The sequence below is a fragment of the Amyelois transitella genome, chromosome 12 (genome assembly GCF_032362555.1).
Source record: "Amyelois transitella isolate CPQ chromosome 12, ilAmyTran1.1, whole genome shotgun sequence".
Lineage (NCBI taxonomy): Eukaryota > Metazoa > Arthropoda > Insecta > Lepidoptera > Pyralidae > Amyelois > Amyelois transitella.
Genome location: NC_083515.1, coordinates 7321857 through 7341964, shown reverse-complemented (window position 1 = coordinate 7341964; position 20108 = coordinate 7321857). Strand labels below are relative to the sequence as shown.

Sequence of the window (20108 nt, the reverse complement as noted above, 5' to 3'; positions counted from 1 at the left end):
CATCAGGAATGAAAATTATTTTTACTTAATTAGTAAACATTCCAAAAAAGAAAATTGTTAAGTACATACAATATTGTCTTCAAATAAAGTTTACATAACCTCATTAATTTCCAATTTCATATGCACCATGTATCAATATAGTTTAAAAAAAAAACCTTAAATAATAATATATTATGTAATCTGAGTAAAGATTCAGAAACTGAGAAAATTTAACATTTCTAAGGCAAAACTTATAAATTATAACTATACTTTAAAAATAACATAAATAATTTGGAAAAAACACTTTCATCTACAATATTGACGAGAAAAGAGAGCAATAATTACAATAAATTCAAGATAAAATTATTAATGTATGATAAATGCGATTACACATTTTCACAGGAACAAATTTCAATAAAGGGAAGTAAAATATTCAATTAAGTCGGGAATGCAACCATTACACTCAAAACAAGCTTATTATATCATTTAGATTATTACATTAACTTAAAACTAAAGGACGGTTTAAAAAAAATAATATGATAAAATAATCTATTTTTTTTTACACTACTTTTTTATGATTTTTTCGTCAGATCTTCAAAGAGAGCGTCGAAGTTAAGAATATTTGCTATGCTACAAACCGAGAATTAGATTATTACAATTGATTACACAAAATTATTCTTTTTTTATTGCTTCTGTACTAAAAGGAATGCCTATTGATTAATTTTATTTAAATTGGCGGTTAAGAATGGATATAAGTTCATTATTGTTACAAGATTTTCTGATAAAAAAATATCCGTCACTATCCTAAAATATAGCTTAATTTTTATATCATACTTATTTAAAATAAACCGTTGTTAATTATCGGCGTACGTGAGATGTGGTTTGAGAACCAAATTTAACTCGAGATATCATATATCGAGCTAGTAAGTAGATAAATTATCCACATTTTTAATATAATCTAACTCTGGACGATAATTTGGCCACTTGTCTTTACTAATTACTTCTAATAATTAGGACAAATACCAAGCTAAGTTAAATATTGCAACAAAAGTCAGAAGACTACACGGTGTGTTAAGAAGTATATAAATTATAACAGTAAATATGATTTCATATATCTGAACACTTTTAAAATACCTTAATTATATCAAGCAATTGATAAATCCGTATGAAAAAGAAATTTGTGCCTCCACACTTATCAACGTGTTATCAGTTTATACCTTTATTTTAAAATAGACGTGTCTGTCATTATTTTAGCAATAAGAGAAAAAATAAAAGCTCAATGTTACATACTAACATAAATTATACAGGCAATTATTTACGCCGTCTACATTTATAGGCGCAAGACTCCTGTCTTGCAATGTCTACAGTTTGTACCACAAATGCAACATCTTTATGGACACGAAACAGGCACGCAAGAACTGTAGCAAAGATACATTAACCTTACTCTTTTGAAATTATCTGAAAAATAAATTCAGTAGTAAATCATACCTCAGTACACTATGTACCACACTACCTGTCTAACGTGCCTCAATCAATTCATTTAGGGGGATATTAGGAATAATCCAAAGTCGCAAAAGAAATGGTTTGGTGTTGTGCTTACGCAACCGAAGGCCGGCCGTCCAACATTTTATCACTCTCTTCAGCGCTGCTCAAACTGGAACAAAATAAACAATACATTTATATACCTTCGCACGTATTTTGTTTATTTTAGAACTTAATAAACTGCCGGAATTAGCAGACTCAATTAGTATCCAAGGCAGAATGATTCACCCCAAACGGTAGAAATCATTCGTCACAATTGCAACGCAATTAACACTTTCTGTGCAAACGTGAATAATAAGTGCCGTTGCCTCAGTGTTAGGAACTTACGCATAAATGCTCAGTACTACTGCACACAATAGTACCCAGTAAAACTTGCTAATCCACTGGACTAACAGCTTATTTTGTGCAATAGTATTTTTGTATAAGCAATAAACATAATTCATCTGAGAATTATTTGGAAAGCGTCGTTTTTTCTTATCACCATGTAGTATAAAGCAAAACGACGCTTCCCGCGTGTGTCCTTATGTCTGTATGTTTACAACGCAAAGGGTTTTGCAGTTTTTATAGATAGAGTGATTCAAGAGGAAGCGAGTGTGAGAAGCCGGGGCGGGTCACTAGTAAAATTATACGAAAATACGATTTTAAATCTAAGTTTAATGTTTAGTATTTATGTCGATGTTTTATTAACATTTTTTCATTACGTAACAGTGAATCGGCTCAGTTGCGTAGAACAAATTTACTTGCGTAGGTAGTAGGTAAGCAAACAAGTTAGTCGGAGACAATAGGTAGCGGACGTGAACTCTGCTGCCACCTGCGCTGGTGACAATGGTTGTGTGACTACCGGCGTCAAGTAAACAGATCATAAAGCTGATGACATGCGCCATTATAACAAATGGTGCTTATTGTATGGTGCATTTAGCGCAGAAAACGGCGATGAAAGTCTACCCCAGACTACAAATCATTACTAAAGTTTCAATATGGTATTTCTTTTGCCATATATTATTTTGATTTCTATGACACTATCTTAATAATTATATTATTATTAATTAATTAATGAGAATAGTACCCAAGTACCTTACAATTATAATAATGTCTCGTTGGTTGTGCTGTAGTACCACACAAGTTTCTGGATAACTTCGTATACCTATTGCACAACGGTTCCAATATGCAATCTAGTCCAGCCAGATGTTACCATTTCGAAATGCATCCGAGCGAGTGAGCGGTAAAGGCAAGATTGGATTTAAGGCATAGCCGTAAGGTAAACCTCAATTCATTATCATGACCATACAACTTACCATTCTTTATTGTCCATGAGGTTGCGCATTTCATCGTCTGGAGCTGGCGGGGCATCTCTGACGGGGGCGTATTGGGCCGCTACCAGGGGGTCGGTGGAGGGGTTCAGGGCCGTGAGGGCTGCGGCGCCACTGGCCGGGGCTTCCTTGCCGCCTCCCCATCGTGACGACCAAGCCCAGCCGCCGACGCCTTTAAATATTTAAAATGCCAAAATTCAAACAAAGGCTACATTTAAAAAACTTTGCCAATTCTTTTCAAATCAATTATCTTTAAATGTTGTCTCTCCAAATATGCATAAGTACAATTAATTGCAATCGGGAAAGCGCTTAGAAAAGGAAATGCATTCGGTGGATCTTCTTTTTTCGTAATCTATAACAATAAGTTACTCCGTTGCAGAACTTGCAGACTGTATTCCTTCCTTCACAAAAATGTATCCTTAGTATTTCTTATACAAAAAATAAACTATGGAGTGCAATCGAGAGATGTTGAAGAAAAAATCGTATGAAAAACGTGACTGTGAAAAGTAGGTTGTATCAAAAAATACTTAGAAGCTATATACTTGATCTTCAAAGTCACGATTCGGCACTGTCGCAGCTCGCGAACGATTTGACGATGTAACAGAAATTTACAACAAAATTATCATTTACCAAGTTCAAGGTGACAAAACAACTACGACGTTAAAAATATATTTTGGTACATTTCAATCTTGATTTGCACGTTAATAAATTTAATATTGATAAAGCAGAGCTATTGCATACATCGTTTCTCGCCTCGCTTCGTTTATTTTTATCTAAAGGTCAAGGCGTGGTCTCCACCACCTCAACCCCACCTTCTTAGACTCAATGATAAGAAAGTTTTTGTTTGTCCGTTTTTCACGTCAAAACCACTGAACAAAATTTTGCAAGAACATATAATGTGCAGTACGAAGAAGGGCATAAGCTTTTTAAACGGGCGAAAGCTAGTATGTATAAGAAAATATCGCTTTTTCTTTTCCCGAGAATCGGGAAACACGTACTAGTTGTTCAAGGGTGTTAGATAGAAAACCTTCTATCTATGGTATTGTGGCGACATCTATACGCCAATCAATATTATATTCTTATCATCTACTGTCATGCCATCAATGACAAATGTATAAAAGTTTGAAAGTAATAATGTAATGTATTTCACAAATATAAGGTATAAATTCATATATTAAATAATAATTGTTAATTAATTTCTGAAATGTATTCTCTAGACTATAATTTTAATAGTAATAGTTACCTGATTTTAATAATAATAATAAATAACACTCGCCTGTTTGCTTGAAAGTTGTGTTCACCTGTAATTGGGTTGCATGCTAGCACATAAATTGAATGTTACTCCTAAATTTATTTAATGTAACCTGTTGGTGTACCTAAATAAATAAATCTTCAATAAAATAACATCATACCAGCAAACAGCAGGCCAATGCAGAGGATGACACCTCCAGCAATGAGGGTCCCAACACCGTTCTCCGTGGTGTCAGGGGTGTCCGGTGGAGGCGCGTTCGAGTACTGGACACCTCCTGCTATCAGCATCGCGAGACCTGAAACGATTATAATAATAAATTTAATTATTTATTAACACCTATGTATGAGTAGAATTACTTATAATCACTTAAATTCAATCAATTACTAAAAGTTTGTGTCTATTCTTTATTATGACATCATCACAAAGAAAGACTTTGTTAAGAAAATGAAATTACAATTAAAAATATATGTACAATTCATCTATTGGCATTACATTTCTGACATCACATCTTATCACAAAATCCATAAAACATTATATATTATCGCAGAGTTATAAAAAGTGCAATATGTTTGTGAACATATGATGCTCAATGAATTATTCCCATGAACCTGTCTATTACTAAGAATTGGCTGAGAATCGAATAGGTAAGTACCTACGAACAAATTTTAGATGACGAAGTACGTTATAGTATTTGTTAAGTTTTCAGCTGACAAAAACGTCGATGAAACGAAATAGAGATTCAGAAATAGTGAAGTGAAATGTTATATTTCCCTGAAAATTTAATATCTTCTGGTGTATCTGTTGCCAAACAACCATACATTCTTGGCAGATACTGAAGTCTCATTAGGCTAATCAATATAAACTTGGGTTGTGATATAATTACAAAAATAACAGCAGATTATTCAGAAGAAATCACAAAATACAGAAATAACCTACGCTAACAAAATAGGTTGTACGGGTTGTTTTTATTCGTATTAAACTTATTAATATTATAAAGAGGTATTGTTTGTTTGTTAGGATCTTCATACATAGGTACTGAACCGATTACTGAAATACTTAATAGGTATACTGTCTAGCCTTGTCTAGTCTCAGTTATACAATACATAACATATAAGAAGTTAATACAATATAGGTACCTGGTTCTTAGTACTTTGAACTAAAGGCGAATGTTCAAAGACTGAGTCATCGGTTCATCACACTATAATTAACCATTCAAAAATGAAATAATTATACGACCTCGTAAGATATCTATGTATGATTTGTACTGTAACGTTCAAGCTAGTCATTAATTACAATTTGAATCACTTCGCGGGCATCTACCTCTGAATCAGAACTTACGTTAAATTTTTTGTCGTGTTTAGTTAAACATGTTCTTTAAATAATAACCTTTGTTATACTGAGTAGAAAATCAATGCACGTTCTAAAAATATTAAAAACACGAAGCAATTTTTGTCCTAGTCAAATCTTCAATTGTCGAAAAGTGCACCCCGGGATTAACGCAAGGAGGAATAAGTATTTTCTGTAAATTGACTGTGCACATACACATATACAGCATAACTACGCCGGGCTCTGGGAACCAATCATGAATGAATATAATAATAATAAATGGACCACTTCCTGTTTATTGTAAAGAAACTGCATCATCACAACGATGTATTAAACTGTGCCAATTCAAAATCACGTGGGGACATGAGTACCTCTTTGCCAATACCACGACTTGGTTCGATTGCGCTTGTGGGTAACATGATCCTGATCATAAGGTTAACCTGTGAAATATAATATTAATGACCAATAAAATATAACTACACTATATGTAGTAAGCAAGTAAAGTAACTCGGTGTCACTAAACTTGAAGATAAGTTTTCAACGTTTTAGTAATCTTTATGCATGGTACACTCAGTAGTAGACAGACATGGGTTGCACTTTAACAAGTCAGGTCTCAATCGGTACCGGATATCAGCCCACGTGTTGGGGCATTCGCCCACAACGCATTTGTTCCATATAAATTCATGACTACAGGGTTACCATGCAAGATATCAGCATTTTTTAAAAGCAGAGCGAGTTTTCACTATTCTTAATTTGATCTGTTCTGCCCCACTAAGGTCGGCACTTGTTCTGACTGTGTGTGTGCATTGCAATATCGCCCTCTACTACTGATATTATTATTTTAATCTCGGCCGAGCCCTAAACCAAAATATAAGTCACAGAGTGGCAACCCTTATAAGTGGTGGTGGAGCGAAAAGAAGCCATGCAAATTCAGATATTTTTGAGATAACATCTAAAAACTGGTAACCCTACACGAGTCTGATATAAATTACAGAACTAATCAGGTTCCGCCTACTTCCATTTCCTTAGACTACTCGCATGGTATCAAGTAATTTCCGTGCCTGGGTCTGGGCTGAATTAAAGGTATTAACTATTATGAGGTATTAGTTACACTTAACGAAAATGTAAAGCTTTTTCTCTCCAGTCCTTTATAAAAAGGTTGTGGCCAATATATTGAAGACTAATAATATCTACTCTTCAATAGTCTCTTCGTTAATTTTCGTCAAATTGTTCCACTAGGAAGTTTATAAAGTTTACTCACAAATAAATATTAAAACACCAATTCTCTTTACAATATTTGTATCGATTAGACACACATTTGCACACGTGGAGTGTTAGGGGCAGCCCGATTAGACCATCGCAATTTTTCTTATTATATCTATATCTTGGAATAGATACAAAATTTTTATTAGTTATTATATTTATAAAGGAACTATGTCATTCAACGCTACAATTTGATGAAATAAATACGATGACACGATATGACGCCGGAGAAACATGTAAGTAAGTACATCAACATAATAAGGTTCGCCTTGACTTGTACCGTACCTATGACAATATGTAATTTATTCTACTACGGTATATGTATAATACAAATATATATCTGCACATATTGTAAGATACTCATTCAATCCTCGGTATAAAAGTGTAATTTTGGGAAGTAATGTTTATAATGTTTTATTTAATATTGAATATAGTAGTAGTATGTAGTAGACAGCTAAGCGATACGTCTGTACATCGGTTATCATTCTCTATAGAAAATACAATAAAAATAATACACATTTGTAGTTTCTGTTACGTGGTACAAAGGTAGGTATAGTACCTGTTACATAAATAGAAATGTAGTACAATGATCACGCGATGCTCAATTGTTTATTTTGTTTTTAACAGTACTGTGTCACGTGTATCCAGAGGACATGTAATTATTAAACATAGGTGATATTCATTAGCTTAACCGTAGATAAATTGTATGTATATAGTTAAACAAAAACATCAAAGGCCTCATTTTCTACAGTTGCATCAAGAATATTGACAACCTTGTAAAATTATGTAGAAAAACTATTATGTAAAATATTAAGAAGCTTCTTGTTTTATATTATACTAGCTGTGCCCGCGACTTCGTCCGCGTGGAATATTTATTTTGGGCATCATTGAACCCCCTTAAGGATAATTTTCCCCGTTTTTTTCACATATTGCATTATTTTTTCGCTCCTTGCAGTGTGATGTTATATAGCCTAAAGCCTTCCTCGATAAATGGTCTATTCAACACAAAAATATTTTTTTAATTCGAACCAGTAGTTCCTGAGATTAGCGGCGTTCAAACAAAAAAACTCTTCAGCTTTATAATATAAGTATAGATAATTCTATCTAAACAAGGAGTTACTGATAAAGAAAATAAAGAAAGAAAAATCATTGGAATCAATCAATCAAATTCTCTGCGTAAAAACCATGATGCTCTCTGTCTACTGCTTGGCAGAGTAAAGAAATGAAAAAATAGTTAAAAATCGAATAAAATCCAACACCATGATAACCTGATGCACACCACAAACGCCACCAACAAGATCTCACAAAAGTGACTCTTATATCAGGTTTTGTACAACTTGAATGAAATGTCAACTTTCTGGAAATTGCATAATGTGCCACAAACCACAAATAGCGGTGATATAACGCTATCGCGTGGGTACATACATAGACTGCATTAATAATGCAGATTGACCGATCGAGCCACTTCTGAGGCAACTACGTCGTTAGTATTGAAATAAATTATGATTCTGAAGGCGAACGAATACAAGTATTTTAGCAATTAATAGTTTGAGTCCTTGCAAGAATATCAAATGAATTGGTACAATACAGACAGCTTGTTACACTAGCTACGCTATACATATACGTATTAAACGTAAGTACTTGAAGTACATTACATCTCTTCCACAATAAATAGTTATCAATTTTGTATGGTCCACCAATATTCCATTATGTGATTGGTGTAAAGCCATATTGTAAGCGGATAAACAGATTCAGTCGCGGAAAGCTACTTTATTTCATGTTCTATTCTAAGCGTACGCAAACAAAAGCGTGCTAATAATAAAACTGAAAAGATAACAAACACCACCATTAAACGACAAGGCCTCGAAATACTTTCGCAAGGTAGTGCCATCGGAATCAAGAAAATACTTATATTGTTTTTTAACCTCATGTCACATAAATGTAAATTTATTTAGATTACTGAGTTTCATACTGCCAACTTCACCGATAATGCATTTAATTATTAATTGATAAAACGAATGTTACCCACAATAATCTACACAAATCCATACCGCACTAATATTATAAAGAGAACATATTTGTAATTTTGTTTGTAACGACCACCACCAGCACCGATACATAGCTTCCTTTTTTTTTGGAAAATTTCCCTGGAAGTCTGGACCTGCGCAAAAGCTAGTACATATAAGTAAACTACTGTAAATGAACTGCTACAATAACTACATAACGAATGAGTAGTTACTATTCTGCGCCCTTATTCACAAACGTTGTCAGGGCATGTCTTATCTTCTCACTCTTTATATGGAAAATCCCATTAATATACATAAATGGAAAATACCATTAATTCCCGTTCGGGTTCCCACCTGATATTCCCAAATCGGGAAACCCTCTGTTAGTGCTCCTTCAGGAGTTTTCATACCAAATTTCAACTTTCTACGCTCAGTACTTTCAGCTGCGCGTTGCCCTTCAATCACTCAGTCTGTAAGTAACGGAAGATTATTAGTAGGATCGCCTTCCAACGTTCGTGAAAATCCCCTGGTTCGTTACTCTGCTTTCACAAGCGACAAATGGTGGGTCCCTAATGAATCAAGAGTGTTGCGAAAACGGGCCACTGCACTGTACTGTCGCCGCCGGGCTCACTTCCGGTGGGGCCCGGGGCTCCTCTGATTCATTATACAGCTTTCACTGGCTCCTAACAATAACCACCCACATCATACTGCTTGATATGTAGAGCGGTTTCTAACGTAGGCGATATAATATGCAGTTAGCTCATGTTCGAAAAATGTGATTTCATTTTTTATTCCCTTAGGTTGGTAGTTCCGGTACCAGCTGCCTACCGGTCCGGACAGCCTCCTACCAGCTGCCTGCCAGTGCCCTTTAGACGCCTGTTCCAGCTCTCGAGCAATCGAGAATTACTAAGAGAAATTCTGGCCTAACGAGAGGTTGAGGGGGAGGGTTTTGCCGCTTGTGTATCCTCTGCGTCCTCTTCACAGCTCGGGAGCCCTATAAAAGGTGGCGTGCGCGCCTCGGGTCTTCGGACCTTTGGACCTTGGACTATTACAGCTTTCACCAAGTTAAGTAGCTCGCTATATTCTGACTACTTGCTGGATCTCGTGTCTATAGCTAAACCTACGCTCTCTTCAATTTGTAAAAATAGGCCTCATAAAGGTTGATGTAGTTATTCTATTGATCTTCACATTATCTCTCATCTCTTTTACCTGTGACGTCTTACGTAAAACGCCACAACCATACATACAAACTTAATCACGTCTTTATCCGTTACGGTGTAGAGAGAACTAAGAGTCTAAAGATTCGAAGGCCACGTTCAGATGGATAGATAGACTTAATAACGGAATTGATAGTACAGATAGTGAGATTGCTATAGTCTAAGAGCTACTGAACCCTCCGAGTAACGGTGTTCCTGTAAGGCTAGAAATTTGTAGAGTGATGATTCATAGCACACCAAGGCCAAAAATCATGACCTGGCAGGCATCTGCCCTGCACGTCATCATCACTTTTATTTCTTAAAATGTAAAAAAAATAGGAAAAATAAACTTCCTGCTGTAAGCTTCAAAATTTAATATCATCTATTTTATTTATTGATAATTATAAAAAAAAAATTGCCAGGCGATTAGAGTAAGCACAAGTACCTGCCAGGTGCATCGAGAACTGCACATTTTAGGAAGAAAAATAAACTTTCTTCTGTAAAGTTGAAATTTAAGTATATGTTTCAGTATATCATTTAGAAGAAATGTGTACAATGACAGGCGGTTCTGAACAGCATAAGACCTTGACAGGCGAGGGGAAAGATGCTAAGAGCGTGCGAGTGTCAACGATTTTTATATAAAGACGAATCCTACTTTTGAATTACTACGCTGCATATTTTGAGTGACTTTGAAAATTTAAATTTTATATTATTACTAGCGACCCGCCCCGGCTTCGCACGGGTGCAAAATTATAAATGTTATGATACATAAAAACGGAAGGTTTTTATGTATCTTGTATCACTCTACCTGTTACAAAAAACCGCATCAAAATCCGTTGCGTAATTTTAAAGATTTAAGCATACAGACAAACAGACTAAAATAGCGACTTTGTTTTATACTATGTAGTGATTCGCTATTTACATTTGTATTTTTCGTTATATATGCTTAACTATCTTTTGCGCGGAGCTCCGCCCCGTGAGAAATTACAGTAAAAGTAGCCTATGTTACTCCGGAAGATCTGTACCAAATTTAATGAAAATCACTCCAGTAGTTTTTTCGTAACAAAGATACAAATATATAAATCTTTTCTCTTCAATATTAATGTGGTTTACAAATTACAAACAAATAATCACGTCGTCGGTCGTCGTCGTCCCTACGTATCAAATTTTATCATAATCGGTTCGGTAGTTTTTGCGTGAAAGAGTAACAAACATCCATACTGACATACTCACAAACTTTCGCATCTATAATATTAATAGGATTTTTTTTTTGAATTTACGTCAATTACATAACTGTCATTTGCGTTTTGTTATTCCAAGTCTGATTCTTTTTTGTTATACCACGTTTTATAGTGACTGACGTTTCATGTCAAGTCACACGGGAACGCTGTCGAACGGGATAAAAAGTATCCTATGTCCGTCTCCTAGCTCTAAGCTACCTCCCTACCATTTTTCAGCCAAATCTGTTCTGCCGTTCTTGAGTTATAAGTGGTGTAACTAACACGACTTTCTTTTATATATATTATTATTTATTGCTATCTTGAGTAATGTGAAGGAAATACTTTCGAGGAAGGTAATGTGTGTTATTTATTTGGATGCTATGCGGGTGTTGCTATACGCTCTTTTGTTTGATAATGTAATAAGTAAGTATGAATATATACATATGTGCAAATTTTTAAGGTATAATATTATTATTATACATGTGTAATTGATTATAATGTTCATTTTATGTATTATTGTAAATTTAAAGTGCAACTTGCTTAAAGCTGTGTTGCTGGGTATCGTTGAAATGATTTATACTCGTAACTTATTGGCGTCACTTGAGGTGGGTTCCTAGTTTATACTACGTAGATTGGTATATTTAAGTGTATAAGTTTATAAAGTGTTACATAAAAGGTGTATATTGTTTTCATGTGGTAATCTACGTTTTGGCCGGAAATGTGTTGTAGTGAGTAGATTAAGTCATATTCTTATTTCTTTTTTTAAGAATGGCTGTTTTTGTTTCTGATAAAAAAAATGAAAAAAGAATTATCGATGCGTTTTTGTTTTCTGTTGTAATAAATAAAAAATCTACATCTAATATGGCACCAACAATTTTTAAAAATGGATCAACATTTCTGAAGTATACGAAAAATTGGGACCCTCGATATGTCAAAGCTTACCAGGATTTCATGCATTTAACGGTTGCGATTTTAACCCGTCCTTTTTAAGAAGAGGAAAAAAAAACTATTAGAAAAATCTCATCAGTATCAAAAGGCATTTGCAGCATTAGGAAGTGCAGAAATAATAGAGAAGAAAGAAGAGATTTTTTCAATACTAGAGAAATTTGTGTGCCAAATGTACGGTTGAAAATGTCAAAAATTGAATGAGGCACGTTATGAGAAGTTCCTTACCACCTACGACACGAATAACACCAAAATATTTATGAAAAAAATAATAAGTTATGATGCACCAAATCTACCACCGTGTCAACGCGAACTGCAACAACAATTATTAAGGGCTGCATATATTACAAATATCTGGCGAAATAGTCATTTAAAGGAACCAACGTTTCTTACTCCTGAAAATAACGGTTGGAACTTAATCGATGACCTCTACGATTTCAATTGGTTTCAAGGGGATACGGTTCCCTCTTCTATATATGACATATTACTACAAGAACCAACTAATGCTGATACTGCCGAAGCACAGTCAACTGAAACTGAAGAATATATTTCAGGTAATATACAGTTATTTGATTCAATATACTATAATTGAACGCGAGTTTCCATTCTTAATCACATTATTAATTGATTGAAATATATTTTTCTTTTCAGAGGAGGAAGAGTCGGATGAAGATGCTAATTAATGTGAAAAATAATTTAAATTACATAACAATTAGTAAAAGATATTGCATCTTTAATTTTTTTTTTCATGTCACTGACTCTACATGCAATTACGTTACGCCTCTTACTAGCACGCTCTTAGCATCTTTCCCCTCGCCTGTCAAGGTCTTATGCTGTTCAGAACCGCCTGTCATTGTACACATTTCTTCTAAATGATATACTGAAACATATACTTAAATTTCAACTTTACAGAAGAAAGTTTATTTTTCTTCCTAAAATGTGCAGTTCTCGATGCACCTGGCAGGTACTTGTGCTTACTCTAATCGCCTGGCAATTTTTTTTTTATAATTATCAATAAATAAAATAGATGATATTAAATTTTGAAGCTTACAGCAGGAAGTTTATTTTTCCTATTTTTTTTACATTTTAAGAAATAAAAGTGATGATGACGTGCAGGGCAGATGCCTGCCAGGTCATGATTTTTGGCCTTGGTGTGCTATGAATCATCACTCTACAAATTTCTAGCCTTACAGGAACACCGTTACTCGGAGGGTTCACTAGCTCTCCAGCTACTAGTTCTCCGTCTAAAATTAGAAAAAACCTTAGAAAATATTTTATTATTCATACATTTCTGAGATAATAGATGTAAAATATCAAGAAGGAAAGTAAATTTTTCCTGTTCTTTTTTTATTGAGCAGATTTCCATTTAATTATCAGAGAACGAAAGCACACCTACAAAATAACTGGTTTTGTTCATTGATTTTAAAATAAATTAACCGGTCAAGTGCGAATATCAGTCGTGAAGGTTCTGTTCATTCGTAAACTATTTTTATTACTTGCAAGTGTCAATTTATGTGCCGTGTGGTGGCACCAATAAAAAAAATAGGACCACTCCCTATCATTCCCATGTATGTCGTAAAAGGCAACTAAGGGATAGGCTTATAAACTTGAGATTCTACTTTTAGGGGACGGGCTAGCAACCTGTCACTATTTGAATCTCAATTCTACCAATAAGCCAAACAGATGAACGAGGTCAATCAGTTTTTTTAAGACTGTTGGCTCTGTCTACCCCGCTAAACGTGAATATATGTAAGTGTCAATAAGTGCAAGGCACTCACAAATGCCTTTATCAAATAAAACATGTCTAACTTACAAATGTTGGTTTATTTTCTTGGTATATCAAACTATAATTATGTGTTCCTAAAAGACTCTAGGGTCATTACTGTTAAGTTTACCAACTTTTATAGCGGTGTAAAAGTTCTATTTCCCCTATTAAAGTACAGAAGCCTAAAAAAGGAAAACAACGATCACTGTTAAAAGATGAAAGTAGCTTTCACGCTTACTCACGACACGACATTTAAAAAAAGACAAAAATTGCATTTGCATTTTTGGTGACGGATAAAAAAAGTCTTACATACTTACAGGTATTCATTGTATTACTAGTATGTATTTTGTTTTCATTTACTACAGTGTTTTAAATTAAGAACTTCGCCACTCGCGTGTCCCTAGCCTAGGTTCAAAATCATAGAAAGTTACGATACTAAACCAATAGGTATACACACATATATCCACGTCTATATCCCTTGCGGGGTAGACAGAGCCAACAGTGTTGAAAAGACTGATGAGAAAAAAGGCATCCATTGGAAAGAGATGGAGTGGTTATGAGTATTATTTTTCTTTTGGTGCCAGGAAAGACACTTCATAAGGAATAAGAAAAGTATAAGAATAGCACGAAGATACATCACTGTTTCCTAGTGTTTATTCCGGCAAAAGGCAGTACCTACCTAAAGATTTTTGCCCAATAAGCCTACTGTGTGACCTCATCTGGTGAACAAATTGGATGCGAGAGAAGTGTTGCGGAAACGTTGTAAAGCAAGCTTGAGGGAGTTTGATGACCTTCGCCGATGCCTGTTCTTTTGTACACCGCGATAGATATAAAGATCTATTAGAAGTTAAAATATAAAAATATATTATATGTTAGATGTTCGTAACTGAGATAAAATATAGGTCCCCTTCGACGCAAAATAAAGATCAAAGTACTAGAAGGGTTAGTTAGTATGTGAAGCCCGGTGAAAGTTAAGTTACTTACAAAACATGTAAAAAAAGGTTGAATATTTTTCGAAACTAAGATCTAATTTTTCTCACGTCGTCTTTTTGCCAAACTGATCTAACAGTGGAGTTAGTGTAACATTCTATGAAACAATCAGCAACGGATATAATCAATCAAGCAGGTACATTGAATATGTTTGATATAAAATTATGACGGCTGAGAGGTTTATTTATTGTGATGGTCATGTCTGCGCCGCGTCGAGGTCTACGTCCGATTGTGATCACGTAGCAGCCGCCGGATGAGTCACCGGCCGCAGGCGCCGGTCACCGGACACCCGGCCAGATATACCATTGCCATTTGCAATCTAAAGTTGGTATCAAATTGATACGCACAATCGTATTGGATTTGGTACTACTGTTCTAGTAGCTATCACATCAACATCAATAACAGTTTCATTTATAAGCTTGTAAAAGGCGAACGAAATGATTACTATATACGGTCGCTTTCGATCGGTTTGTCGGATCTAATTCAGTGGTCAAGTCAAGAATAATCGTGAATTCATACGCCTATGTTGCTTATGTAGCTACAAAGTAGTAAAATTTAATGACTAACGGCGTTTTTAATTTCGTTAATAGAATAAATTTTGCGCTAAAGTAGAAAAGGCTGTAAGTATATAGTTCTGAGAAAAGAAAAAAAAATGATTTTAATTCAAGGAAATAATTCAAACGATAAATTTGACTCTTACGTCTTAACGTAAAATAAGTGTTCTGAGGCATTTCTAATGTAATCACTGTATTCGGTGATATATTTTGTATACCTATTATACTTAAGAGGATAAACACCTAAGAGCGGAGGCTTATATTTACGACTTAGGAAACCTTGCAATGGCGTCAGTCGAAGAAAGGGTATAATATTGATTTCCGTTGGATCGTGAACTCTTTGACTTGATTTCAAGGGCTTCGCCGCTGAGATATCCGGACGGGAAACAGGATACGCCTACGCAAATTGCGTCTAGTCTGAGCTTAAGAGGTTGCTGACTTTACATATTGATTTTAGCAACGTGGGTTAGTTAATCGGGTAAGTCAGTTGATTACACAATGCGACTCCCATCTTACTTACTACTTGTAACCCAGTAACTAGACATTAACTCTACCTTGATCATGGAAGCTGCATTTGGTTGCCCCACCCAAAGGTTGACTGGAAGAGATTGCTTAAGCTATAATTCCGCCTTTGTACCATCTCTGACGCTTTTATGTTGATATTGTTTTTTATCATTCTCTCTTGGTAATCTTATGGATGTCTGCGTAAATTTCGGGACCCCTCTAACCCTCTCTTAGAGCAACCAGAGACCACGTAAGGGACTTACCAAATTTAAAATTTCTAGACCCAGCAGTTTGGTATGTGCGTTGTCTGTTAGTCAGTCAGTAATGTAGATAAAAATTAAGCATAAACGAATATTTAGTGTGATAAGAGCAAATGTAAGTTCATTACACTCAAGGAAGCCAAGATTGGTACAATGGAAACTTCGTGTCAGAGTTTTCTACGTTGTGAAAAAGTGTAAGATCACCTTCCAAGATCATACATGATCGAAAAAGTAGTTTCATTTGTGCCTATTATAGTTGTACTTGTTACTTATTGAAAAGTTGAAACCTGTTTACTTTACAAGCAAAATAGCAACCGTATTATTCTGTAAAACATCAACGCACAGCTCGTAAAATAATGTATTCAAGCAAAACACGCTGTCAAGGTGACCTGATATTGCGGCTGCTCGGAGCCTTACGCTAGTGTCCGGAAGTCGACAACCATTCACCAAGGAATCCATTAATGGAAGCGTTCACAAAAGGAAACAAAAGCTGACGTACTAAGCTCGTGATCGTGACGGTACATAAATTAAGTATGTAAATCGCTCGTTTGTTTGCAGGTCAGCTATGCTCTTACTGGATCTTGAAGGAAACAGAGAAACACTCACGTTCTAGAGTAAACAATGTGAATATTCTAGAATAATTAAAAAATAGTAACTATCAAACGGCCCAGAAATTTTACGGATTTTTTACATCTAAATCTATACATAAATATAATTGTAATTTTGTTTGTGAGGGATAATCTTCAAATATATAGGATACTAGAGGCCGCCCGCGACTTCGTCCGCATGGAAACCCTATCAATCCCGCGGGAACTGGGATAAAAAGTAGCCTATGTGTTATTCTGGGTCTTCAGCTACCTACATACCAAATTTCATGGTAATCGGTTCAGTAGTTTTTGCGTGAAAGAGTAACAAACATCCATACATCCATACAAACTTTCGCCTTTATAATAGTAGTAGGATTGAACCAAGAAAATAGTTTCACCATAAAAAAGTCCATTATCCGCAGGTGTTATAGGTATGTAGGTTTGTACTACGGGCGAACCTGTGACAGGCCGCACTGATAGACTATGTATACAATATAAACACATCTTTATCCTTTGTGGGGAAGATAGAGCCAACAGTCTTGCAAAGACTAAAAGGCCATGTTCAGCTTTATTAGCCATTCCCTTAGTTGCCTTTTACGACATCAGGACTATACAAAACAAAGAAAATACTATGAGAAAGAAGATAACATGAATCAGGTAGTCACAAATGCTGAATGCAAGTTCCCAATGCCTAGAATTTTCCACTCAGTGAACACTTATATTTTGGCAAATTGGCAATGTTTCCTAAAAACAAAACAGTATGGTATGAATGAACAGAAAACATTTTTATGATCATTATCATACATTAATATTGTGAACAAGTGTAAATGGGTCACATAACAATACATTGAGTGTTACTCACTGTTTGTAGTGTAACATTAAATTGAGTCAATTGTCTTGTAAGTAAGTAGCATTATAAAGTTTGATTTAGTAATTCTTGATTTGGCGTTTTGATTTTTTTTCTTGATATTATTATATTATTGTTATACTAGTAGTATGCATCGACTAGTCCTCATGTAAGCAAAAACTTGTTTTTATCTTCCAAACAAGGCTCATTTCAAGTTCTTATGCAGGCAGTGACAACATAATGTCTTACGCCATATGTAATGTATGTATGTACAAAAAGGTCATAAGAATTTTGTAAAAACATCATATTTTACAAAATTCTTAGTAGGGTGTCACAGTATAATTTTGTGATTGAGAATATCTCAGTTCAGTGGTACAGACAAAATTACCAGCTCCATGGTGTTTTTATAACTTTTACACTAAACTAAAATACTATTTCATATTTAAAAAGTATAATCAAAAGCAGTTTTTTGAAATTTGATTATTATGCATTAATTGATTTATTTTAATTATTTATTCAACAAGGAAAACATTATGAGGTAACTTGCACATTTTTGTCATAGGCTTACCCTTCCTCCCAAAAAGGTGACAATAAATTAACATTTTAAAAATCAAGGTTCCTTGAAGCTTTGCATCATAATTTTAAGTACAATATTTAATTGCTTTAATGTTATCTAAAAACTGTTTTTCAAAAAGCTTTTAGGAGGTAGACATAGCCAACAGTCTTAAAAGGACTGAGAGACCATGTACAGCTGTTTGGCTTATTGATGGAATCAAAATTCTAATACTGACAAGTTGCAAGGCCACTTATCTAAAATCCAGCTTATTGTAGCCTTTCAAAGCTCCATCTATGCTATCCCTATGTGATAAAATGTGATGATCAAGTGTGTATAAATAATGGTTACTAGGAATGGATGCTTAAGTCTCTTATTCTTAAATATATTGGTAGATGATGCATTGGTTCAAATAATAAGTGCTGTGAAGCTCTTGTGCTTACCAATAATGAAGAGTGTGCTTCCCATGAGGCACAAACCAATTCGTATCCAAATGGCTCGGTTCAGGCTGCTTGTGACTCGGCGTGAGAAGTAACTCATGGGGCAGTTCCATCTCTGGTCACTGGGTTGCTGTTCGTATGTCACTGTTGTTGGTTGATACACAGCACTTGCAGGCATTATGACGAGTTTAGAAGCACTTGACACTTAACTTCTGATTATCAATTAAATTTCAGACCACTTAACACCTCATAAACAAGAACACATAGCTTTAGTCAAAACACAAAGCAAGTGCGATGATTTCAAAATACAGCCTCCAGGCTCGGAACCTAGGTGAGGGAGCATGCGACGCGCGATGCGCAACGAACGGTCGATTCCAGCTAGAATTTCAAATCGTTGCAAGACTTTCGATTAAAATTAAACTCTAAATAGAAAAAAATAATAATACAAAATGTGTTTAACTAACTCTCTGTGCAATCGTAGATAAATGTATCACCGAGCGAGCGAATAATTTTCACAATATCTAGCAGACACAACCCAAAACCACAACAAACAGTAAATGAATGAATGAATGACAGAATGAGGTGTTGCCAGCTCAGAATTTAAAAAAGAGTTGAGCCAGTTCTTATCTAGGTACTTTTTACCTACACAATACCGTTTGAAAAGGAACATGAACTACAAACAAAGGAAAGAAAGAAAGAAAAATCTTTATTTGGCGCAAGATGTAATATAACATTTTCATTCATAAACAGAGATAAAAATAAAAAAAAAATACATGATGCGACCAAAAGGGTTTCCACTCAGCATATGCATGTGTATGATGAGGTTACACAATGCGCTGATTTTCAGTGGAACCTAGTACGGAGGCTTTGCCATTCAATATGAAGGATACATATTAAAAATATCAACACAAAATAACAAGAAGACAGCAGTGCTAGGGAGTTAATATATGTTGAGTATGAGCGTGAGTGTAACTATGTTCTTATTGTTGAAGCAAAGTAGACAAAAGGTAGGCAGAAGGAAACTACAGAAAAATGCAAAGGGTATGTAAAGGTTTGCTGTTATGTGTTGGATTGAGATTGTAGTAAGTGACTTTTCAGTTTATCTTTGAAGTGTGATACCGTAGTTGTCAAGTCAAGGGTGTTTGTTAGTTTTTACGTGTGATAAGTAAGTTCGTAGATAATATGAGATTAATTTATTTTATTTCTGTTATTTAAAAATATGCATCGTGTAATAAAAGGGTTAATAAATTTCCACTTGTATATAATTAATTTTAATTTCATCGGGTTTAAGGTTAGAATTAATGAAAGTAGTATACATAGGTAATTTGCTTTTGACGTTTTTCACATACATACTTACCTAGGAAACGTAAATGCAAGAAGATTGGCTTGGCTTGGCACTTATAAAATTTCATATCACCCAAGTTCATTAGCTAATTGACCAAGCTTTTAACCAATCTAAATTACTTTAATCTAGGACGTGGCTTGAGTTTGCAGGAACAGGACTTAGATCTAGCAGATCCCTTTTCAAGCTATCTATAAGATCTGATTTACATAAAAAGACGTAGAGTT

The 20108-nt window shown here is 34.8% G+C and overlaps 1 protein-coding gene across 1 annotated transcript; it reads right to left on the bottom strand.

Annotated features, from left to right (window-relative positions):
- Positions 1-122: 122 nt before the first annotated feature.
- Positions 123-19114, bottom strand: LOC106142690 (uncharacterized). The gene is made up of 4 exons (XM_013344558.2): positions 18543-19114; positions 4244-4378; positions 2817-3003; positions 123-1633 (listed from the first exon to the last, which is right to left on the bottom strand). Exons 1-4 carry the CDS (start codon positions 18715-18717, stop codon positions 1576-1578), a joined length of 555 nt encoding a protein of 184 aa, XP_013200012.1. The 5' UTR covers positions 18718-19114; the 3' UTR covers positions 123-1575.
- Between the last annotated feature and the right edge of the window lie 994 nt (positions 19115-20108).